The sequence below is a fragment of the Rhinichthys klamathensis genome, unplaced genomic scaffold, assembly GCF_029890125.1.
Source record: "Rhinichthys klamathensis goyatoka isolate OS25496 unplaced genomic scaffold, OSU_Roscu_1.1 h1tg000032l_1, whole genome shotgun sequence".
Classification (NCBI taxonomy): Eukaryota; Metazoa; Chordata; class Actinopteri; order Cypriniformes; family Leuciscidae; genus Rhinichthys; species Rhinichthys klamathensis.
In genome coordinates, this window is record NW_026606581.1 from 2,214,554 (window position 1) to 2,241,276 (window position 26,723).

At 38.7% G+C, this 26,723-nt stretch overlaps 1 protein-coding gene across 1 annotated transcript in view; it reads left to right on the forward strand.

Annotated features, from left to right (window-relative positions):
- The window catches only part of crim1 (cysteine rich transmembrane BMP regulator 1 (chordin-like)), a 115,979-nt gene that overhangs the window by 61,685 nt on the left and 27,571 nt on the right, over positions 1-26,723 (forward strand). The window contains exons 3-6 of the mRNA XM_056245542.1: positions 2,881-3,123; positions 4,531-4,651; positions 6,414-6,535; positions 24,664-24,846. Of these exons, the coding sequence (XP_056101517.1) occupies positions 2,881-3,123; positions 4,531-4,651; positions 6,414-6,535; positions 24,664-24,846 (669 nt within the window). The remainder of the gene's footprint in view (positions 1-2,880; positions 3,124-4,530; positions 4,652-6,413; positions 6,536-24,663; positions 24,847-26,723) is intronic.

Sequence of the window (26,723 nt, forward strand, 5' to 3'; positions counted from 1 at the left end):
CTGCTCTTATTGTGAATTTACAAGCATTATGTTCTCTCTCTCTGTCTATCATTTGAGGTAATTACACCCCCTCTCTCTTTTCTCTCTCAAAAGAGGAGTACCTCTATGGAGGACTCTCCTCTCCTAACACACCATAACACATCAAAAGGCAATAATAGGCCATAGCCTCTTTGTAAGACATGCATTTCATACATCACATTTGATTTTCATACAAGATCAAACAAAGCGGTAACAATGTGCTTAATGGCTGGAGTACATTGCCTTTAATAAGTTTAGCTAGTTAATTAATCAGTGTCAGAGTAATGGTTATGTAGTATGTAACCTCAGTCAACAAAGTCATTGGTTTTGCCCTGCGGTGCATTTTTTTTCTTGCTGTTCGTCAGTTCAGAGCAATTGTTTGATCATTATATACTCGCCTTTCTGAGGGAAGGGCTCTCGACGTCTTTTAAAGGGATAGTTCACCTGAAAATATAAATCATCATCATTTATGTATCCTTATGTTGTTCCAAATATGTGACTTTTTTTCTTCCATGGAACATAAAAGGAGACATTTTGAAGACTTTTTTCTTTTCTATTCTGTGCAGACTGGAAATTTCAAGCTTCGAAATGGATCTTTTTCTTGAGTATGACCCACTCACAGAATCACAGAATGATCCCATGCGACACGTGCCGTGTATTCCATGTGTTCTGCGGGTATAGAATAGGGTTTGGTGAAAAACGAACCAAAATTGAATGTATTATTTAACGAATTTCTTGACCTTGGCCTTTGGTGTCCTTTGTACAACTGCACGTTCGTGAGACTTTATTAGTGTCGCAGTTCACTCCTTCTCGCCCAGAAAAAAACACACAAGTTATGAGAAATCAAGATTCACAAAAACGCAACATGAAATACAACCCATGTACCACCTTCTCTGGGATGAATATATATCGTTGTGTTCGTCGTAATATAACAAGAAGTTATCGCGTTCAAATCTGTCAACTGTCATTCTGACTGTCATTGGAAAAAAACGAAGTTCCGGTCCGGAGATATTTAACTCAGTGAAGCCAATTTTGGGATTTCTATTGTATTCCCCCAGAACGCTTGGAATACACGGCACGTGTCGCATGGGATCATTCTGTGATGCTTTTGAATCTTTTTTAAAAAGCTTGATGCCGGTCGCTAATCACTGCCATTTTAGGGATGAGCGCAAGTGGGAAATTTCTTTTTTTATTCTTTTGCGGTCCATAAAAGAAAGAAGGGCATACAGTAGTACAACACCAGGGTGAGTAATTTAGGGTGAACTCTCCCTTTAAAACTGCATACAGTATATTGATTGAAAAACCACAATATGGCCCAGATCAGTCTAGTCAAATTACACACTCAGATGCCCTGGCTCTATTAATACTGCCGCCTGTGTTTTAACATGTAGTGCTGCGTTTAGTGTTACTACACACCCCTCTGCCAAGTGTTATCAGACAGAACACAAGCAACAGGAGCATTACAGCATGTCAGCCGTTTCTCTCCTGCTGACATTTGCCATTCATTCACATTCACATCAGCATGAGTTTTCTTTTCTGTGGTTCTTTTTATGTCTCTCCCATGCACCTTTTCAATTTCTCTGCCTTTCTCCTTTGTTATCTTGTTGTTCCCTTGTAAAGAATGAATAAAAGCAATCATGCCTTGAATGAAGGAAGGTCAAATTGAGTGTGTTCATAAAATGCTGGACTTTGACATGCATGGTCAATATTCAGTTCAGAAAAAGGGAGGGAAGCTGCTGTTCATCGTTCTGCCTGCTCAAGGTAGTGAAATGTCAGTCAGCCCTACTTTTATCATGTCTGTTACTAGAAAGAAACTGAGAAAATACACTGTATATAAAGGTATATTTATTTTGTATGACACACATGCTATTACCTGCAGGTAAATTGAGAATAAACCAGCCAAAAATATAATATAATTTGTTTTGAAAGGATTTAACACTTTTATTCAGCAATGATCTATTCAATTGATCAAAAGTGACATTAAAGACTGTTGCAAATAAATGCTGTTCTTTTTTATACATAAAAGAATCATAAAACATTTATCACAGTTTTCCACAAAAAAAATATTTATTCAACATTAATAATAATTAGAAATGTTTCTTAAGCAGCAAATCAGCATATTAGAATCATTTCTGAAGGATCATGTGACACTGAAGACTGGAGTAATGATGCGGAAAATTCAGGAATAAATTACATTCTAAAATATATTGAAACAGAAAGAAATTATTTTGTACACAATTGACTGCTTTACTGTATTTTTGATCAAATGAGACTTTTTTTTAAAATGTTTTTACCTACCTCTAATAACAAAGATTTTACCAACCTCTAACTACATACATATGGCAATTCAACTTTTGTGAATTAAAGTTGTTGTTTTTTCATGACAATGTAGTTATTTAGATGTTACTACCTTTGCATATGTGAGACAAATCGCATGTCACTGTGTCACAGCTCATATTCATGATGAGTCTGTCTCTTGGTAAAACAGTACCTGTCACAAAAAAAACATGAAGACAAATACCTCGTATTTTCGTATTGGAGGCTTAATGCGAGGAATACTCCACATATGTATCGCCACATGGAGTTTTGAGTTAAAAAATATGTGGTGTGAGTCCTGACAGATGGTTTTTCTTTAATAGCTTGTTTTGGTTATTGATTTGAATCGTGTATGTCACTTACATCTGTGAGAGTCTAACAATCTCTCTTACAATTCAATTTATACCATGTCGCAGTTTCTAATAAGGTTACTGGCGAGTTACTCTGTTTTATTTACTTTCCAGTTTTTATTCACTGTAAAAGAATCACTATTAAGCATAGCTGAACATCATAAATGACAAAAGTTGTGCTCTTTTTTCTCCGTAGAGGAAAGACCAGACTGTTCTAAGGCGAGGTGTGAGGTGCAGTTTTCTCCACGCTGCCCTGAGGACTCCATATTAATCGAGGGCTACGCTCCACCAGGTGAATGTTGCCCCCTGCCCAGCCGCTGTGTGTGCAGCCCAGCCGGGTGTCTTAGGAAAGTGTGCCAGCCTGGGCACCTCAACATCCTGGTATCCAAGAGCTCCGGCAAACCCGGCGAGTGCTGTGATCTCTACGAATGCAAACCAGGTAAAGAAATCCAGTATTTAGTTAAGTGTTGTGACTTCCTTGATTCCATTTTCACACCATGTGATTTGCCGGTGAACATCAACCAAACCAGTACAAACCAGTCTCCACTAGCATGGGTTAATTGAATGTTTCAACCACAAAATGGAAATGCTATCCCTCATGTCCATTTTTGATCACTATCATTGTTTGGCAGGAACTGTGTAAAGATTCTTCCAAGAGAAAAATGAACAAAATGCCTATTTGGAATGACATGAGGGTGAGGATATGATGACAGAATTTTCATTTGTGGGAGACTATCCCTCTACAATGGTCTTTCTAATACTGTATATAAAAAAAACATGCCGTGTCAACTTTTTTTTTTGCAACATCGAATTCTTTTCCTGCTAGAGTAATAGATGGATTGTTGTGGAGTCTTGGGGATCCACACCAGGAACCTGATAGTGATAGATTTGAATTCTTTGCAGGTTATCTCAAGATGCTGTCATAGTACCTTTTTTTTTTATATATATCTCCTTCTGTCATGCTATATTTTGCTGCAATATGGCAGCCTTGAGCAGAGATAGCCACTTGGCTTCAAAAAATAACCGTAATTCATTTCCCAATACATAAAAGAGAGTGATTTTCTTTTGAGACACGCTAAAGTCATGGGCTGTTGAAAATATGTGAGTGTTTCTGTTCAAAGGGCAGTTTGGTAGATAGGACACATATGTATTTGGGTTATTTTTATATGTGCACTTTTTTGAAAAACAAGTCAAGGTAAACATGGGGATAGGTCACCCCAAAACATTTTTTTTTTTTTTTTACTCACCCTCATGTTGTTCCAAACCTGTATGAGTTTCTTTCTTCTGTTGAAGGCAAAAGAAAATATTTTAAAGAATGATGATAACCAGACAGTTGACTGCACCCATTGACTTCCATAGTATTTCCCCCCCCCTACTATGGAAGTCAATGGGTGCAGTCAACTGTCTGGTTATCATCATTCTTTGAAATAAATTTTTTTGTGCTCAGCAGAAGAAGAAAAAAACCTCATACAGGTTTGGAATAATTTAAGGGCGAGTAAGTAACATTTAAGTAACAACATTTTCATTTGGGGGTGAACTATCCCTTTAATACATATGTTTTATCTTAATGGTCATCAACATGTAATAATAGCCTTCCTCTGAAACTGTCATTGGTTGATGTTAACCTGCAGCAAGTGCTTTTTATGTTTGTTTTTTATTTGTATTTTTTATTAAACCATCATTATATGACGACTGCACTGTTTACTGCACTGTAGACAGTATGTGTTGAAGTCTATGGTGTGATTATAGCAGGTAAATCATTTGCTTGGATGAGAGTTTGATGAGGTGTCTTAATTAGAGGTTTGATGAGCAGTGATAAATGTTTTATCTCTTGTTTTGTGTTCAGTGTTCAGTGTAGACTGCAGCACAGTAGAGTGTCCACCAGTGAAGCCTGTCCAGTGTCCAGCAGACAGCTATGAGACTCAGGTCAGACTGACAGCAGACGGCTGCTGCACCCTTCCTACCAGGTTAGATGTTACACCTTTCTCACACTCACAGTCGAGGCATGTCTCATACTCAATTCAGGTTTGGCCTTACGTCTGTCTCACATTTGCAATTTAGATATGTTTTTTTGTTACATCTCCCACTCACTATCCAGGTTAGACTGTTACATCAGTCTGGTGTTCAATATGTAGGTTAGTCTCACACTGACAGTTCAAGTTAGAAGTTATACCTGTCTTGTGCTCACAATCCAGAATAGACGTTGCACCTGTCTCATGCATATAATCCAAGTTAGATTACAATCCTGATTAGACATTACACCTGTCTCACTTTCACAATCCCAGTTAGACCATTTCATCTGTCTCATGCTCACAATCCTGATTAGACATTACACCTGTCTCCCTCTCACAATCCGAGTTAGACTGTTTCACACGCACAATCCAGGCAATGTGTTACACCTGTCTCACTCTCACAGTCCCGGTTAGGCCTAAACACCTGTCTCATGCATACAATCCAAGTTAGACTGTAACACCTACTCTCACGCCCATAATCCAGGTTAGACATAACACCTGTCTCACATTCACAATCCCAGTTAGACCATTTCATCTGTCTTATGCTCACAATCCTGATTAGACATTACACCTGTCTCACATTCACAATCCCAGTTTGACTGTAACACCTACTCTCACGCCCATAATCCAGGTTAGACATAACACCTGTCTCACATTCACAATCCCAGTTAGACCATTTCATCTGTCTTATGCTCACAATCCTGATTAGACATTACACCTGTCTCCCTCTCACAATCCCAGTTAGACTGTTTCACACGCACAATCCAGGCAGTGTGTTACACCTGTCTCACTCTCACAGTCCCGGTTAGGCCGTAACACCTGTCTCATGTTCATGATCCTGATTAGTCGTAACACCTGTCTCATGCTTACAATCCAAGTTAGACTGTAACACCTACTCTCACGCCCATAATCCAGGTTAGACATTAAACCTGTCTTACATTTACAATCCCAGTTAGACCATTCCATCTGTCTCATGCTCACAATCCTGATTAGATGTTAGGTTATACGTCAAACCTGTCTCACTCCCACAGTCCCAGTTAGCCCATTACACCCGTCTCATGCTTACAATCCAAGTTGGACTCTAACACCAACAATACATGTTAGACATTACACCTGTCTCACATTCACAATCCCAGTTAGACCATTTCATCTGTCTCATGCTCACAATCCTGATTAGATGTTACACCTGTCTCACTCTCACAATCCAAGTTAGACTGTTTAATCTGTTTCACTTCCACAATACAGGTTATACGTCAAACCTGTCTCACTCCCACAGTCCCAGTTAGCCCATTACACCTGTCTCATGTTCACAATCCAAGTAAGGCTGTTTTATCTCTTTCATGCTCACAATCCAGGCACATTATTACACCCGTCTCATTCTCACAATCCCATTTAGACAGTTACACCTGTCTCATGCTCACAATCCTGAATAGACATTTCACCTGTCTCACTCTCACAATCTAAGTTAGACTGTTATGCCTGTCTCACTCACACAATCCAAGTTAAGCCGTTACACTTGTGTCATGCTCACAATCCTGATTAGACGTTACAATCCTCAGAATACAGGTAAAATGTTCCATGTTCCATGTTTATAATCCAGGTTACAATCTCTCTCTCTCTCTCTCTCTCTCTCTCTCTCTCTCTCTCTCTCTCTCTCTCTCTCTCTCTCTCTCTCTCTCTCTCTCTCTCTCTCTCTCTCTCTCTCTGTTCTACTCAGATGTGAGTGTTTGCCTGGCCTCTGCACCTTCCCACAGTGCTCAGCAGGGACTTCACCTCAGGTTGTGTCCCGTGGTGACGGAACACCTGGGAGGTGCTGCGATGTGTTTGAGTGTGTCAATGGTAGGTTCTGTTTTCTGTGTGTCTTAATTAGTGTTTTGTGTTGGTGCACTGGGAAGGTCGTCTAGTCGGTGGGCAGAACCCTGTCGCTGCTGCCATAGTGACCGGCCTCAGCAGAATATTACCCACAAAATACACACAACTACAGGAAATACACACCTTTTACTACTTGTGTTGCTTTTCTTTCAAAATCAATTTGCAGTTTTTAATTTTAATTGGAGGGATTTTTAATTAATTTTTACATGTAATGGCTTTAACAAACTCGAGAAAGGCATAGCTTATTATTTTTTCCCAAATTATTGTGTGTGTGTGTGCAAGGCACAAGTGAATGTCATCTAAGCATTGTTGTTAGAGCAAAATGAACAGCTACATTCTGATAATTTCAGAATTTATCATTAGCTATAATTAATATCAAAGTTAATTTGTATATTTAAGATTTTATTATTTTTTAATTCAACATTAAGTTTGATTTTGTGAGTTATTTGAGTGAGAATGTATTTTTCCTCCTTTTTGAATTTGAAGTTAGGTTGCATTTTCTTTCTTCATTTTGACAAATAGAGAGAATACACTCTTACACATGAAAATTAAGAAGCACAGTCTGGTAAATATGTTTATCTCTGCCCTTTACTAACACATTGACAACATTGTTACACTGCAAGTTTATAACTTCACGTCTACTTTTTTTATATCTTGCATGGAATTGCTGGTGCTAGAAAAAGAGGTTTAGACCTTGGCATTACGATTTAAGTATATGTCTGACTGTGCGTGTGAGATGTGTGGAAGGAAAATGAAAGAGACACATGAGTGGATGGAATAACATTATGGGCTATATTTTAACAATTTAAGCACATGGTCTAAAGCAAGTGCACTTAGGTCGTGTCCGAAATCCGAATCCACTTTTGCTAGTTTAACGACAGGAAAAATGGTCGGCGCGCTCGGAGCATGGTCTAAAAGGGTTGTCTTTATTCTGTTAATGAGTAATGGGTGTGTTTTGGGCGGAACGTGCAAAAAAACTATCAGAGTGTAATTTCCCATTCCCTTTAAAAGCCAGCTGCGCTCGCGCCATGTTGGATTCGCTACATGGTGGAATTTGCAGACTGAACACGTCTCCAGAGAGCAAACGGATCTGCTCGTGCGCGAGGTTAAATCTATAGGACAAGCTGGATTCCACTATATCTTTATGAACACAATATTAATTGTAATCCTTTTATTTTTAATATTTGGCATGTTTGTGTGCTGCTGCGCGTCCCTGTGTGTGTAATAAGCAGAGTGGATCCGCCTATAGGCGCATATTACTAATGCGCCCTTTAAATAACAAAAAAAAATTGCGCAGTCTATTTCAGTGTCCTCAAAATAGCAACGCGCCAACAATGCTCCTGATCACACCTCGTTTTCAGACCAGCACGCCCATAGGCGCACAAATGGGCACAAATGCATTTGCTATTTAAACAACGTAGTGCAGGACATGAAAATGAAAATTGCGTCGGGCTGAAACTAGCAAAAAACAGTTGCATCGCTGCATTGCGCCGGGTGTATGATGGTGCCCTATAAATCATTTACATATATATATTACAGACATCAAATACACAAAGTACACATTGCCATTCATAAGTGACATCTGCGATTCCCCACTTTTGGAAAGCACCGGCTACCACTTGTGCACAGCCGTACACAAACATAAGCACACACTACACAGCTCACTGAGTAATAAAACCTGCGCTGAGAGTTGGGACAGAAAGAGAGAGCTTAACCCCACAGTCGCTGTGGGCAGAGCTGTGTGCAGGTGGTGGAGAACTCTCTCTCAGATGAAGAGACTGCAGGGGACAGGTGGACGGAAGCCACAGGAAATCAGCAACAAATCAAAGCTGGAAACATCAGCGTGCACCAGGCCGTATGTCGAACGTTGGGCCTTTTCCATATTCGCGGATAGACAACCGCCAAGAGGAAGACAACAGAATCAAGGCTCCATCCAAACACAAAAGCTCAAGAGTGGCTCTTTGAATAAAGGGATCCATGAAAACTATCCCACTTTCCCTCTAGTTGTTTATTTCCTTCCTGCTTCACCCTATAACCAGGCCTGGGGCACACAATACATGAAAGATGAAGCAACAAACAGAAAAGAGAGTGCAACCCAAGGACTTGTTTTTCCATATTCGTCATTTTGGGAGTCACCTTCTTTCCATGCATGAATGTACATAAACAAGCAAGCACAAATAGCGGTGTGGTGGTGTGTGAGGTGCCAGGTTGTGTGTCGTCTTCACAGCGGGAGGCGAAATTAGCCTTAGGCTGATTTGAGAACAAAGCGCTGAGGCCGGAGAGCAGCGCGGGGAGCATCAAAGCTCTGAACAGAAATACAGGCTAATTGAACATCTGGCCACCGGTGGCTGTGTACAGTGTACAGGCTGATCTAATATTCCACAGATGAGAGAGGTGGGGGAGAATGCGAAGGAGCGACAGAAAGAGAAAATGAACTCATCCCCTTGGATGGACAGAAACTGATTAATATTCAACAGATATCACTCGCACGTCATTAGATGAGTGACCTTCTCAAGACTGTCATGACTTGAACAAATTGACACAACAGAGGAATACACTGCGGATGGATGAGAGAAAACAACAAGTGGTCACATCAGCCCATGCTGAAATTCCTCCTGTTTCATCTGTGGAACACGAAAGGGGAGAAATTTTTAATAATATATCAGTCGCAGTCGCTTTTTCACAATGGCAGTTAATGGAGACTGAAGCTTTATAAAAATAAAAGACTTGCGTGCTATATTTCAAATCACAGAATGAGGAAGAAATTATATAATTTTATAGTATTCTATACAGCAATAAAGGCTATGTCAATTGGCATTGCATAATAAATATACATTATCCTTATGAAATTATCAGAGATAGCTTGAAAAACAAGGATAAACCATAAATTGGCGCAATGGTGTGTTCATTCTTTTCATGTTTAATTAATCAGTCAAATGCCTCTATCTGAATGTTGTTCATCTACAGTGATAGCTGGATGTCTTTGTCCAGATTAGGGATTTCCTTGAACATCTTAAAGCAACACTAAAGAAGTTTTTTACCTTAAAATGTTTCCAAAATCGTTTCAGCGGTCCATCAAGTCCTATATCTGCTATAACCACTATGTAAGTTTGCCAGAACGGGTTGCAATTCTGTAGTTCGAATGAGACAACAAATTTGACTTGCTTTACGTCAAGCGTTACAATAGTCATTATTTAGTTTCTCTTTGTTTCTGATGTCGCAATACATCATACTTTCATGAAATCATGCAACATACTCTACCTTGTCTGTGGACATCGTTCATTCCAAAGCCGGTGCTGGATAAACAGCGGTAGGTTAAATTATTTACGACAGTGTTAATGGACAATTCCGCTTCCAACCTGTAGGGCGACCGAAAAGGAGAAGTTATTTAGTGTTGCTTTAAATTGTATTGCTCCTATGAGTCTCACTTGTAGCCTTTCTGCATGAGGGCGCCCTCCGGTGTTGAGTATAATTGAAACATAAATTACATGTGAGAGTTTAACATTCCACAATGCTCACATCACCCTATTTTTGAGTAAAAATAGAAGAAAAAAAACTGCACTCTAAAGATATTTGAAGTGAATATATGATAATCCATAAGTTTTTATCCGAATGAGCACACTTTTGGACTGAAGGATGTAAATACAATTAAAAAAAACGTCCACACTAGCGAGTTAATTTTCTTGAAGTGCGGGTTGAGTGTCTTGTATGTCAAATCTGACGACATGCTTTTACACGGCAGTATATATTACTATATATTACGACACCTCTAATTAACACGGTAACGATATTTAATTTGTTTTTAAATGCACGATTATCGTCAATACCGGTATAATGCGACACCCCAGTTCTGAAGTCTTTGTACAGACAAACAGAAAAATTCACTGATAATCTTGATTATTAATTGTCAGTTCACTAAATCAGGGAAATTAGTCTGATTCATGAACAAATCTTTCAAATGAGTGCCGTTCTCTTGAACACCACTGATGACTGTGCCAAAGAGAGTTATTTAGTGAATAATTATAATTGTATGACTTTAGAAGACTTCGAATATAAAAGAGATAATTTAAAACATGACAGCCCAAGTCTTCTCATTATACTGAAAGATAATGAGTGGCCAGTATATTTTTCAAAACTTCTCATTTTGTGAACTATCCCTTTAATTTGATTTACATAATGCTGGGCTGCTGGAAACTGTCTCTATAAATCTTTAATTGGAAAAAGGAGCCGGCGTCTTTCACTTCTGTTCTCTGTAATGTGTGATAAGATTTATTAACTGCGGCATGCCCTAATGAGGATTCGAGTCTTATTAAATTCAGTTTATATTGTGTTTATTTAAAGTTTTTCCCTATAGGTTTTGTCACATTGGCACCTCACGGACTATACTGCTGGAAACTCTGGCTGTTTCAAACTGGCCATTAGCTGTTCCAAGATGATCTAGATTAGTCTTGTGCAGCCAGACTTTTGTCTGTCAACATAAACTCTCGTCCACATTGCAGCTTATTCGGGGGGTTTGAAGTCGGGCTGTTAATTAATTTTAAAAAAAAACTAATTAATTGCACATTTTTGTGTGATTATTCCTAATTAATCAAAATTAAACATTTCAAATTATATTCGTACAATTTGTAAATTAAATAATTCTCAAATATGTCACATATACTGTATACATATAAACAAAATATATTTTAAATAATATTTCTTTAATGAAATCTCTTTACCATGTACTTAATATTGAGGCCAGAACTTATAGAGATGCCTGTAAGTATTTAAAAATATATACAATTAATTATTAAAGCAATTTAAAGCCACCATTTTTAACGTTTGATGGGCCTAAAGTGTAAATTGTCAAACTACTTTTAAGTTTTTGTTTTACCTTTACAATTATTCCTAAAACCATCTTGACCACCTTAAAGTTAGTGTTTTTCAAAAACACTTTTTGTTATACTGGTGGAAACTCTCTTCACATCCTGATCAATCAATAGTAGATGTGGCCTAAATATAAAAAAATAAATGACATATATCTTCTGTGAAAGTCTCTGGACCAAAAAATTTTGATCCAATCATTGCATTCGGGCCAAATGCAATGATTGGAATAATTTTTTTTGGTCCCGAGACTTCCACAGAAGGATGTTCTACCTGCCTGTCAACCTATGTATTTGCATACCTCCTCGCACCCTGCTCGCGCAGACATCACGTCATCACCGTGTTCCATGAGCCTATGCCAAGAGTTGTTGACAGAGTGCCAAAAACAAACAGCAGCCGCCTTTTACAGTTCCTCCTGAACCAAAACAATGAGCTTATGCTGTGTTCACGTCATAACTACTATAATTAAGAGATAGCAACCCTTGTCATTTTACTGAGTGGTTCACATCCACAGACTTGTATTCATGCATGTCTATGGCACTGCTATCAATGCCGAAATGAATCTACAGCAGTCAGGTAGCACAAATCAGCGCTCTTTAAGTGGTTTACTTGCATTATTACTGTAATGTTATGTCCTTTGAGACGTGAGGTAATTTAATGGCATCTCTTTTGATGCTTTGCAGACTCTTCTCTAGCTGTGCGTGTTCTTGTGTTTTGGAGATGCTCTGAGGGGAGGGTGGGATCTTTCAAAGCTAGCTTGCTATTGCTCTCCACAATTGTCTACTTTAATCTGTTTTTTTTCCAGCAGTGTAGTGTAAATACAGGAAATGCTATCTACATGAAGTAGTTTTGAAGATTACGATGAATATTTGGGTTGATCACCCATGCCATTTCTGAACAAATTCACAGCTTGATGATTCTAGCAACAGCAGATGTCAGACAGACAGAATGCCTTCTTTCTCTCCCAGTCTCTCGCTCACTCTCCAAGGTGCCCGCACACACTTCCAAAGGCAAGTGTTTGGGATGGCAAGGGAGTGAGCATTCTCAGACAGTGTTTGTGCACCACATTTCTCTCTCAGACAGTGATGTCACCCTTTTGGAGAAGTAGATAAGAAGAAGGTCTGATCAGTGTGTGTGTGTGTGTGTGTGTGTGTGTGCATCTAATCTAGAATGTTCCCACCCTGAGCTAATCGCAACTCCTTTCCGAAGGTTTTAAAGCGTGAAGTAACTTTGACCACACCAAGGAATTTCAAGGATAAGATAGTTTAGTTTGTTGTTGTTGTTGTTGTGCTATTCCATGACTTGCACGTTTAAATTAGGGTGTTTAGCACTGTTTGTTTACTCATTGAATTCACAGCTTTTTTCACTTGTCGCATTGATTTTCAACAGCAACAACCCCACAGTTTTCTCCATAACATTAGAGTGTGTTGATCAACAAGTGAATTTGCGAACAGTCCGCAGCGAATTTGTTTGTCCGCAGCGAAACAGGAGCCACTCTGCCACATTTGCGCATGGTAGATTTGGTTTGTCATTAGCGATATTTTTAGTCCCATAATTAGCCATGCGCATCTTCACAGATGAACTGGCGCACCTGTCAGTCCCCATTCATACAGCCTCACTGCTACGAGCCCCATCATTACTCGAATATTTACCCAGGGAGCGGTTGTCATGGAGAAGGGCATGATTGGCGGTTTGTACTAGCTGTTCAACCTAGGGATAGAAGGGCGATGTAATAAAGGTCATGAGCGCTGATTTCAGTCCTCTTATTGTCAAAGAGAAAGTGTTCTGGAGAAGCTTGATTGTGCTGTCGATGCTTAAGCGGTTAACATTAGGATTAGCTCTGTACACACATAGCATGTTGTTCTGCCTCAAATTGACGTATGGAGGAACAATGCACACTCTTTCATAGGACAAGCAAGGATTAGAACATATGTCAATCTGAAGTAAAATGCTTAAACAGCTGCTCATTCTTTCGAGAGATTATAATAGGCTCAGCCAGTATGTGACATAACATTTTGTTATAACCGCAAGTTAAACTGCTAGTGTAAACATAACATTGATAAGGATAGAAGAACACGGCCGTCTCTTTTTCTCTTTTCAGAGAAAGCGTCGTCGGAAGAGGAAAGTGATTTTAAGGTAGGGGTGGAATAGGAGTCACCGAGGGGCCATTCACATAACGTGTGCGCTATGAAGCCTGTGATGATTGACAGGCCCCGTAGGCACTATTACCTCCCTTTTATACTCGGCTCTTATTTATGTCTGCTCCAACACAGCGGCCACTATCTTTCACAGTTAAAAAATGTGAAAACATGCACACAAAAACGCCGTCTTTTTTGGTTTTGTTTTGTTTCTTGACAACTTAGCCTTGATTTGCAGGTGTTGTGCGGTTATAGTGATTTGCATGTCCAGAGCAGTCTTGGCAGCACAAGAGGCAACTGTGAAGCGGCGCGTTATCACATTATTTAGTCTGCCTCTCAGCAGCTGCAGCCAAAACAAGCTAGCCTGCAGCATGAGGGAGGGCTGAAAAACACCGGGAGGCAGCTCCTGTTGGACTGTAGGACAGGAAGAAAAAAATGCTGGATTGAGTCCTTCTAGAGAGGCGTTCTCCTTCCTAACACAGAAAAAAGAAAACATCTCAAGCATCTGAGAGGATGATAACTGCAATCTCCTCAGCCTTCACATTCTATTTCTTCTTCATGGTTCAGATAGTTTTCTTCCATTTTCTTTGTGTGAGACTAGCCTTGCATCCGAATATGCCTACTTCCCTTTAGCAGATAAAAAAAAAGTAGTGCTGGGCAACGATTAATCGCGATTAATCGCATCCAAAATAAAAGCATGTGTTTAGATAATATATGTGTGTGTAGTGTACTGTGTATAATTATTTTGTATATATAAATAAACACATATGCATGTATATTAAGAAAAATGTGTATGCATGTGTAACGGAGGCCAGCTAGTAGTTGCTGTGCGAGTAAACCTCACTCCTCTGATCTCAATAGGCTCTCTAGCGACAGACGCCAGAGGCTGCAGTCTTTAGCCTCCTTGTTAGAGCGCCTAACTCTCACGCCGGAGACCCGGGTTCGAGGCCCGCACAGAGCGGGGCGAGTAGAACCCGGGTGGAGGCGTTACATTGGTGCCGTGACCCGGATGGGAGTGAGGTTTAGGGGGGTGAGTGTAACGGAGGCCAGCTAGTAGTTGCTGTGCGAGTAAACCTCACTCCTCTGATCTCAATAGGCTCTCTAGCGACAGACGCCTGAGGTTGCAGTCTTTAGCCTCCTTGTTAGAGCGCCTGACTCTCACGCCGGAGACCCGGGTTCGAGGCCCGCACAGAGCGGGGCGAGTAGAACCCGGGTGGAGGCGTTACACATGTATATATATATATATATATACAATATAAATTATTTATAAATATATACAGTATATACATGCAAATATTTCTTAAATATATACATGCATATGTGTGCATTTATATATCCAAAATAATTATACACAATACACACACATATTATGTAAACATAAACTTTTATTTTGGATGTGATTAATCGCGATTAATCGGTTGCCCAGCACTAAAAAAAAGCTGTATGTGAAACGAGTACTATGTCCGAATTTGTAGTATTCATTAAACAGTAGGCGAAGTGCACCTGGATGACCTACTACCTCCGCTTAGATTCCTGAGTCCACATACTTACTCATTTATACTACATACATTCATACTATATAGAACATACTTTTTTAGCTTATTGCAAACTTTGTTCCTCATCAAATGTTGTACCTAGTAGTTAGACAGTACGTGATATTAGGTGCACCTTAGATCTTTGAAACTGTCGTTCGCTAAGCTACAAGATACTTTAAAGTAGTTCAATTGCAGTTAAGCTATAACAAGTAGCTATGCTACAAGTACACAAAAAGCTGATGATTTTGCTGATGATTCAAATGAATCAGTTAATTGGCTTTTAAACCAGTTCATTATTAACATCTAAACAAACTAATTCGCTAAAATGAATCAGGCCTTCCAGCGTTACTAAAGAAAAACTATACGTTCCAACATAGTCTCATGACAATTTATTACGGGTTAGACTTTCTACTAGCAAATCATTTTCGCTCGGTTGCAATGCTATGCGTGCAAAAAAAAGTGATGCAACATTTTGTAACCTTACATTGCTTCTTGTTGGGGAAAAAGTAGCTTACTAGTTACACTATTTTGAAAACAGCTAAATTACTTTTAATACTATCGTTGTTTTTAGTTAGCTACTCTGCACAAGTACTCTAAACAGGTTCCATACTCTCTAAACAATGCAAATCTCCTGCCTGTATCATTTATGGAAACTAAGCTGCAGTGGATCATTTAGAAATTGTCAATGGTTGTGACACCAGAATCATTAGCATATTTACATGCTAACATTTATTCAGTATTCAGCAGTTTGGGCTCTGAATAAACTAGATCTCATTTCACATGCAAATAGGTTAGTCATTATTATAGAAATCATTTGCATATAAAATCTTTTAAATCTTGTTTAAAAGTGCTGCTGTTTTGGTAGCTTTCACCATTCAACCTCACACCCTTTACCCAAAACCCTTGTCCTACCAAATGATTTCCGCATCCAAAGATGTCAAAAATCCCAAAACACAAAATAGATCACTGACAGATTGTGTTTCTGATTGGCTAGTTTTCTGGCCAAAAAGCTTGGTCCGCCCTCTTGACTCTAGTTTTGATGTTTGCAGAGCCAAAGGCAGTCACAGAGACAGGCACAATTGCTCAAGACACCCATTTCAATATCTATCATGTATTAGGGACAATTTATGTGTAGAATTCCAAAGCACTTTTAATTCTAAAGGTCAGAAAGGAGGAGGAATATGGTCAAATAAAACTAAATTATGGCTGTTTTGGTGCATGAAACCTAATCTAACAATATAAGTGGACTTCAGGGGGAAATATAAAATGCTGCTAAAGTATACGCTATGGCTTCTTTAAAGACCTGACGAGACTCAGTGTGTGGCGCCGAGCTTGGCGTTGAAAGACCGGCTGTGATTCTTCTGCTACGTTACATTTAGTGCACACCGGTCCGTGTTTAACCATGACCTCAAGCGGGAGGAATCTGCACGGGTATAAGTTTGCGACTGGAGGTGGGAGATTATGTAAATCCTCCACGTTAAGGTTAGCAGCTTTTGAACAGTAATAGACGTTGTTATTTTAGGTTGCACTTCGAAGCTCTGTTTGGGAACCGTGAGACTGAGCTGTGGAGGTGTTTTAATCTCCAGATGAAGAATTTCATTAGGCCTTACTGCCTCTTCACAATCCTGTCAAACTCTTAGAGTTAAATTTAAATGGGTTTTTTTTCCTCTTGCTTCAGATGGCCTTTGTGTGTGTGTTAGGGCTGTCAAAATTGCTCAAAAATGACGTTCGAATATTCCCTCTAACAAAACCACATATATTCGAACTATTCGAATATCTGGTTGCGCATTTTGTCAATGACGCGCATTGCGTCAATAACTGGACAAATTAATACAAAGAGACACAACTACTTGTATAGGTAGTTTATTTAAGTTTAAACATATTTGACAACGTATTAACTTACACAAAACCAAGTAAATCAACTAATGGCCAAGACCGCAGACCTTACTCTCGCTCGCACTCGCAGGCACTCTCTCTCTCTCGCCCTCACGCTCTCTGCGCATAACGGTTTAAATGAACAACAATAAACAAATGTTGAGTGCTGATCAAGAGTTTTGTGCAAGCAATTTAAGGTCGCGACTCTTGTCCTAAATATAGCAGGCTTCATTCGGTGATTGAAACAAATATTATTAACATTAATTTAAGTTTTACAGTATATAGAACCGACATTGAACGCTCCGAGCGAGCTGTGCTGTGGTAAACTCATCATGGGTAAACTGCTAGCTAGCCTGCTACTATGGCTATTTCGAGGGCGTCTGGCCACGCCCCCTTGGCGGGCTCTGACGTGTCTGATGTAATGCGAGCTCATTGGCGCACACGTTGGAGGCGCCCGTGCCATTGGATGTGCCCGTGCCATTGGATGTGCAGTTGCCGCAGCACAGCCAATGCGTGAGCCAGACACTCACTGTGCTATCTGTGCAGCTGGAAAATGCGTTTTACATTTTAAGCTTCAGAATTTTGCCACTCGCAAAGCAGACAGCCGCGCCTCTGCTACCGCGCGCCTGTTTTTCCACATGATTCGAATATTAATTTTCACCTTCGAATTTCTGTTTTTTAAAACTATTCGAATATATATTCGAATTTAGAATATTCGTTGACAGCCCTAGTGTGTGTGAGATTCTATATCTCTATTTTCAGAAAGCCATATGAGAACACAGGTAGCAGCCATTCTTTATTTGTATCCATACAGATGTGTGAAGGGTTGGGCAGTCATATAGATTACATAGTTGACTTCTGTCACTTACCTCATTTCGTCCAGACCCTGCTAGTGCCGTCATGCACTCTACCAATTCAGATGGGGCCAGTTAACAGTTGTTGGCCTCAAGACCTCGGAGGGAAAGGGACCTGTTGAATCAGTCTTGAGGCAGAGAAAACTAGGCTTTGGCGTCTCAGGGTAGTGTTGCCATGGTTACCAATCTCCTCCACTAATTTAAACCGAGGTGTGGCGTTTCAAGACTAGAGCAAGAATCTCCTCTCTAGAAGATTTTGAAGATTTTATATTAGATGATGCTTGTATACAATGCTTTACATGATTCAAATATGAGCCAGAAAGAATCCATAGACTTTATTTGCATGTTCTGCACTGCTTTCTGGTGGAACATCTCAGGAATTCTGTAAAACCGAAAAAATGTAAACATGGTAAATTCATACTGTATGCTGCAAGCATTTGGGTCAATGGCAAATACTAGTGTTTATGATAAAGGAAAAATCTTCCAAAAATCTAGTTTAAAACACATTGCAAGGTCTTACATATCTACTGCTTGTATTCATGCTAGTTTCATATGGTTTTGAAAACGTATACCATTTTCAAGGAAAGTTTTATGTTAACAAAAAATGCCATGTGGTGTAACCCTTGGGTAAAAAATAACATTTTCCTTGCACCTTATGAATAAATTAGTTAATAAATTATCATCTTTCCTGGGGGGTTGACCCACATGACATTTTACAACCTTAACCTTGCAGTGTCATAAAAAGGTAAAAGTATCTGATATTTTTAAGATTTACTGAGCTTTACACACAGCATGAGGGTCTGATATAATTTCCTTTTCTCTTTTTTTTTTCTCCTGGATATTTGTCCAGGTTGGTTGTACCACATGACTTAGCAGAAAATAAATCAAATATTTATAATGTATTTCTTATTTTTATACTGCTTCAGCAATTGAGAACATGTACATCATAGAAGATTATACAAGTCTTTGTGAATGCAAATAGGCTAATGTAAAATGTGCTAAGAATAAAAGAAACAGTCAAATCAAGTTGGGTTTTTTTCTTAGTTCCTATCACTTAATACAAAGCAGTCTGCAGAGATAGAAAAGGAGTGAAACATTAACACACCTTTGACACTCTATGGCCAAAATACTGTGACTTTCACAAGAGACGACTGCAATGGTATAGTCAATTTTAAAGGTGTTTCTTAAGGTTTTTTCTGGAAAATGTAATTAAATCTGTTGCAGTCAGCGATCAAAATTGCCAGAGTGGTATTGGTCTCCTGTAACATTTAAAAGGTGTTTCTAAAGGTGTTGACAAAGACTTGAGAGGAACTGGTGCAAATTCTTCAAAAGTCTACAAATGGTACTAAACTTTTTGTGTTAGTAATCCAGCATTTCTTGGGCTAATACACCTCCTGCATCCTTCTGCTTTGTTGGAACATCTCTCCAACAAACAGTTTAGCTGTTCGGCAGTGAAGAACATGCGTAAATGAGGGACGCTCCATGCTAGAACAACCCTGACCATCTCCAAAGTTCTTTCAGAAAGTTTACCCTAGACTTTGAATCAGCATTTTCTTCCCTGACAGCGCCTTTAGAGGATTACAGCTCTGGGGTGAAATTCCAAATATTAAACAGAATTCATTCAAGTTCGTCCTCCCAACACGACGCCCAATCCCTAATGCCAGAGGATTCCGGAATAATTCCAAGTCAAAGACTTTTCCATAAAACTATGAAGGAATTTGCTGCAGTTGTATAATCCTTTGTGATGGGTAAAGTCCCAAATCAAGGCAGCCAGTGGGCTGAGAAATGGAGCCACCAGCTCAAGCCTGACAAACTTTGCATATTTGTTCAACAACCAGCTTGTCCTACTGTGGTGAGAGAGGGATAAGCCCTAGAGCAGACACCAGCTCTCCATGAGCCTCAGCCAGCTGTTTACACACCAGCACTTATGCCTTGTCCTTCAAAAACGGAAATGCGGCAGGAAAGCCAGATTCTCCCTTTTACCATTTTTTTCTCTTCGGTGAGGTCATAACAGCCAGCAAAACAAATGTGGGCGAGCACGCTATCTGTTCTCCTTCAAATCTTCCTTTACATCCAGACGGCTTGGTTCGGATTTTATCTTGAAAGCTAATGAGATGCAGCAGGGCTTGAAAGCAGCGTTTTTACATAAACACTGACATTCAATGAGACAAAAAGCAGAGAAACGGGACATACTTTGCACTTACCATGTCCGAGTCACCTCTAAAAAACATTGAATCTAACTGCGATGTGGCTACTTGTGTCATTTTTTAAGTATTAGATCCACTGGGCGAGGCAATTGCACTGAACATCTGGGAAGGTCAAGATGGTGACGTAACTATTACTCACGCCTCCACTAATTATTTACCTCAGCCACAGCATCACATGGCTTTGGCCACACCATTGCGCCAGTGGGATGAAGCACATTAGAAGCATTTGGTCATTAGTCATTAAGATTAATGATAAATGTTTATTGCGGTTAGTAGCAAAAAGCACAAGATGCTACGTTCCAGATTGAACTTCCCACAAAATAAATGAGTTCCAAATAAATGTATGAGTGGTAGCGTGTTCATATACCCTTGCAATCACAATGCAAAGCTAAGTATATATAAACAGCAGTTTCACTCTTTCCACCACCTCAACTCCATATTTATTTCCATAATTAGGTCCATAGGGGTGATTTAGAGCTCGAGTTGAGTCTCAAGCGTGAGCCCCTTCGTTACAGAGATCAAACCAATCCTGTTTACCTTTATTGCTTGCATAGATTATATTAATGTGAACTTCAGCAATCAGATTTTGTTAATGTTACTGTTTGTAAATAATAGTTAATTAGGTAGGGAATATGTATAGGATAAGGGGAATTGGGTAGGGAATTGACAGGATAGGATGGTTAATTGAGTTGGGAATGGAAAGAATAATGTTGGTGAGATATGGGAATTTGTAGGATATGGGTTGAAGGGGTAAGTGTAGAGAACTGGTTAGGGAAGTGATAGTAAAGGGAAGGGATCAGTGTTGGGGGAACTACCTTGAAACTGTAGCTTCCAGATCTACAAGCTACTTATTTAAAGTAGTTAATGGGGTAGTTCACCTAAAAATCTTATCATTCTTTTAATTCTGTCATTATTTACTCACCCTCATGTTGTTCCAAACCTGTTTTGGCTCTTCTTTCTTGACAGAATTGTAATTTTGAGGTGAACTATCCCTTTAAACTACAGTACGCTGCTACCCTTAAAAAAGTACACTACAAAGTAGCTAACTGTACCAAAGCTATTTAATAAAGCAATATCTTTTTGAAAATATTTAATTCTCCAAGTATTTATTTGGCATAAATTACGAGTACCCTCGATTAGGATTGAAGTTGAACAAATAAATGTCCAATGAATTTGAAAGTAGAAGAATTGATGATTCATATTTTTTAACGATTCACTGTTTGCATGGTTTTGAAAGAATCAGTGAACCATTTTTGAACCAATTCACCATTTGCATGGACTCAATAGAATTGTTGATCCAGTTTTTGAACCAGTTAACGGTTCAGAAAAAAATCAAAAGAATAATCTTTTGAACCGATTTACCACTCAAAAGGACTCAAAAGAATTGGTTAATACATTTTCTTTAACCAATTAACTGATTGAAAAGATTGTTTTTTTTATCTATTCACCACACAGAAGAACTCAAAACAAATGGTACATCAATATTTTAAACGAAGGACATTTACATTTACATAAACTGTTTGAAAAGATTGAAATCTTGGCAAACTTATTCACAGAAATGTATTGAACTTCCAAACATATGAGTGAGACATTTTAGGCAAATATGTTTGAATACCCCTTGTTTTATTATTACTTTTAGTTAGTTGCTCCCCAGCACAGGTAGGGAATATGGATGTACTGCTGTTGCTGGTCATTGTAACAACTAATCTGTTGTTATCGCCTATCTTGTGTTTCACACTAAAAGCTAATGATCTCTTGATACTATTCCTCAGCTAATTGCCCAGATAGCACACAATCTAGTGCCTTCTGTTACTGAAAAATGTGTGATGCACATTTAAACCTGTAACATCCACTACTTCAGCTCTGAATCCTTCGGCTTATCCTTCTGGCATACTGTATCATTACGATCATACAACACAGCCACACCTGTTAACACAAGACACTTGACATATATTTCACCCATAGAGAGCTGTCCTTTAATAGACATCTGTACTCCAGCTATACAACTCCTTTTAGCATTCGATTCCTGTACTTCTGTCTAATGGCAGGGGCTTATTTCTTATATTACTTTAAAAAAGTTTTTTTTTTCTTTTACGCATTGATTTTTAAGCAGTTCCTTCCAATTAGTTGCCGTTCTCAGCAGTGATAGCAGTTACCCAAAGGAGAGCGATAGACCCAGGCAGACAGAACAAAAAAATCTTTGATTAGAAAACTGAGCAAATTCGCACAGTCCTCTGTAAAGCCTGTCTAGTGTGACATCACAGGGTTGCCACACCAGATTAATTCATTGAGCCTCTACTAATTGACAAAATTATTCACTGGAATAAAAAACCCTGTGCATCACATTTGGCTGATCTTTCAACAGTTAACCATGCAGAGATCAGTTCCCACTTGGCTTTGGGTGCTTTTTGTTGGCTCCATGGTTTCTAATCATTTCTCTCAATGGATTGCTTTGATATTCTGTCACTCTTTCGTTTGAAAGTTTTTCTATGGAATGTTCCAAGGCCTCTTGTTTGTCATAGGCCGAGGGATCCTTCAGACATCTCTGGTCCGTCAACTATGTTGTTATCAGATGTCTTCAAGGACGTGTTTGGCTTGATTAAGCATAAGCACAATGAGAGGAAGTGGCACATATTTCCTGAATCAAACATGTTTTGGTGTTATAACCTTCAAATAACTGTCACTGTTTGAAAAAAAAACACCAAGTTTAATTATTCAATTATTAAAAATGTACTTACTAAACAATACTTTTCAGTATTGCTCAAAACAAGATGTTTATCTTTTAAAGACTAAAAATTTATTCAGAAGAAGAAAGACCTTTTCAAAAATGTGCTTCTTAATTTACCTTGTTTGAAGGTCATATATATTAGCAGCCATTTAACAGTAAATGAAAGAGAGAGAAAACCCGCTCACATGGGATGTTTAGCAAAAGTAATGTAATTTCCAGTATTTCTATGATGCAATTTAATCATCATTAAAGCTCAACAAGCAAAATATCAGATTATGACCAAAGGTGTTTTATTATTTATTACCAGTGTTGGGGAAAGTTACTTTTCCTTACTAATAATAATCCCCATACTTTCAATTGGCTCTATCACTCTCTCTCCTCTCCACCGATAGCTGGTGTGTGGTGAGCGTGCTGGCGCCGTTGTACTGTGGCTGCCGCCACATCATCCAAGTGAATGCTGCACACTTGTGGTGGAGGGGGAGAGATTCCCTGATATGATTGTAAAGGGCTTTAGGTGTACAGTAGTACATAGTAAAGCGCTATATAAATGCCTCATTATTTTAAAAGGAATGCATTAAAATATTGCGTTACTCCTTAATAAAGTAACTAATTGTGTTACTACTTTTTATAGAAAGTAATCCATTGTTACTTTTCCGTTACTTTTTCTCTGCTTGTTTTTTTTTTTAAATAACAAAACAAAGGTTATATTCTTGGCCAGTGTAAAGCCCTTTCACACCAAAAGTTAAATGAATAAGCCTCAGACTGAAGGAAATGCAAATTCATGGCTGTACAGTTGAGGGCGCAGCTCAAACAAACCATTCTGGATCGCAGGAGAAGAAAGTTCAACATTTACTTTAGTAATAAAAACATGCAATAAAAAGTGAAACTCAACTGTGCTGTTTATCTAAAGTCATTTTTTTCTTATTAGTATGGTTGAATTGGATCATTAAAGGTCAGCAGCGACGGCATTGCTTAATAAAGTGAGATTGAAAACAAAGTGTAGTTGCGTTAACATTTAATTATTGCAGGTTTGCAATAAAAAAAGTAATGCATTACTTTATTAGTTACTTGAAAAAAGTAATCTGATCATGTAACTCGCGTTACTTGTAATGCGTTACCCCAGCACAGTTTATTATAGATTTGTATTGAGTTTTGTGTTTGCATTTCTGTTGTATTCTAGATCTATTATTTAGTTTTCTTTCTTGTTAAAGGAACTGATTGTGTTTGTAACAATGTTCAGAGTTCAGGAAAGAAGGAAGTGGGAACCGGCTAACAATCAACGTGACTTTAACTCTTCAGTTTATACTTTAACTAATAAAATAGACAATAAAATATACACAAAAATAAATGAAAGTAAAGCAACCCCTCACGGACAACTGCCACATAAACTAAACCAAAACAACAACATAAAGTCCAGGCCGGGTCCTCTATCGTCCTTTACTGTCGTCACTCGTCCTTTTGTACTTCCGTTCCCACAGCTCTCGGCCCCGCCCTGCTTCCCACAGTGTTAACTATGAGATATTAGTCACAATTGAATAATTATACTTTTGTAAAAAATATATTTTTCTTTTTCTTGAATACCGCATAAACATAAGTCCTCAAAGTGTGAGTTTATATGCAAAGAGACTTCATTTGGGGGCAAAAAAGGACCGTTCCCATGTACACAAGTGTAGGCATTGTAATGCATGAACTGAAAGGGGAATTTGGTGTCTAGAGGTTGCCATGGCTGCTAAAAGCTCTCTCGGTCACAAATGCACACCGTTTAGGTCCCTGCGTACCCCGTAACTAACTATTCTTCTTGGCCCTGTCATCAAGACCCTGTTTGTTTTGTTGTTCTGTCAGTCATATATGCGACACCCTCTAATGCACTGTGTCATGATTACTGTGTTTTGCAGAGACAAAGCCGGCCTGCACTTTCAACGGAGTGGAGTACCATGATGGGGACATGTTCAGGATGGACGCCTGTCGCTTCTGCCGCTGTCAGGGAGGGGTATCCGTGTGCTTTACGGCCCAGTGTGGCGTCCTCCACTGCGAGCGCTACTACGTCCCTGATGGAGAGTGTTGTCCGGTCTGTGAAGGTTAGATGACCCTTGCATTAGCTCAGGAAACCTCATATACAAGAAAATATTCCTGTTCTTCGTACACTGTTTGATAAGAGCATAAGCTGTCATATATGTGCACCTTTCTCCAAATGATACAAGCAGTCTTTAGCATTTAGCACCTTGTGCCTTAGGGCCTCTTTTGCATTTGCTGTTGATGCTCTGCCTGTAATTGAGGTGATTTTTGTGAATTTTAATGAACTATGTCATCCAAGTCCAAAACTAGATTCTAAAGCAATTATGACGTGACTAGATTTTTAACTTCACAGAGGATATTGTGCATTTTTTACATTACTTGATGGCGAAGATTCTGCCGATTGGACGTTAAATTTGCGGGATAAATTATTTTTGTGCTTTGTATTCTACCAATTCAATGAGCATCCAGGGCTAATTAGTTCAGGGAAACTGTTCATTGTTTTATTTTGTAGACAACCTGTAATAGGCTTCAAGGGAGCATGTAATTTCGATTGCAATGCTTCTCTTGTGGGTAGGTTCTGTTGTCCAATACATAATGGCTTGGAATTACCTTGCTACATTTTCTGCTCATGCTATATTTATCAGATTGTGGTCATGTTGTAGTTTGCGAATGATTTTGCTGTTATGTAGTTAATTAAAGCAAAACTCCCCAGTCCCCTGTAGCTTTCCTCCTGAGAGTTTTACTGCAATGAATTAAACAAATGAAATCGGCCAACTAAAGTTAGACGGCTCACAGTAAATATAAGCCTGTATGAATCCATGTACTGACTCTAGGCAGTCTTGGCTTATGAAGGAAACAAATCATTGGAATCAACAACTTAATCATTAACCTTTTTGACTTCAAGGGTCCCCATTGTCCACAACAAAATGCAAAGGCTTCATGACATTTCTAGTTGTTCATAATATAAGGATTTTTACAAATATTTTGTACTCACAATTTTCACCTGATAAAATATTTTAGACTTTGGCATAACTATAAAGTGACCATGGAGTTAAGATTTTATTAATTGACATGAGTTTTTCAGGTCTAGAAACCACACTTTTACAATTAGGCCAAAAAAACAAAATTTTTTGAGAGAGTGAATTTTAAATAATAAATATCTTGATTTTAGTTGTTTTAGTTTATTTTAATGATTAATTTTTAATTATTTTATATATTTATAAGTAATTTTATGGGCCCCCTTGGAAGTTTTCTGAGGCCCCCTAGTCTTAAGCTGCGGTCACATTATTAAAATTTCCCGGGTAAAAAACTTCCATTGGCAATAGTCTATCAATGTATGAAGCAGAGTTCACACAATGTCACTTCAAAACCAAGCAGCTTTCTATTGGTTGCAACACGGCCAACTTGAACTTAATGCAAAATCTGCATTAGGAAATCTTTTGCTCTTGAGCGAAATTCCATATTGCATGGATTTCTATTGAAATGACTCCACTCTATTGTGAAAATTTGCAGCACAACTGTAAAAGTGACCCCACTTTTAGAAATAATACTCTGGCTCATCCTTCATATATGTTGTGTTTGTTTATTTTAACTCTGTTTTCAAATGTATAAACACTGACCCTGCTGGAAAATCCATGTTAAGCTGCTGATAACTGTTTTGGAACATGGTTGAACATGAAACACTCTAAAGCTCTAACAGTGTGAATAAACAAAATCACACAATCTCAGAATTTCGGAAAGAAATTTTCCATAATATCTGTGTGAAAGGGAGTTAAGATGCCAAACTCGTCTAAGCTAATCATCAGAGGTTCTAAACTGGTCATTAGCTAGTCTATGCTGGGTATTAGCTAGTCCAGGCTGGTCACTAGATGCTCCAAGTTAGTCATTAGATGATCTAAATTGGTAATTTGCTGGTCCTAGCTGGTTATTAGTTGGTACA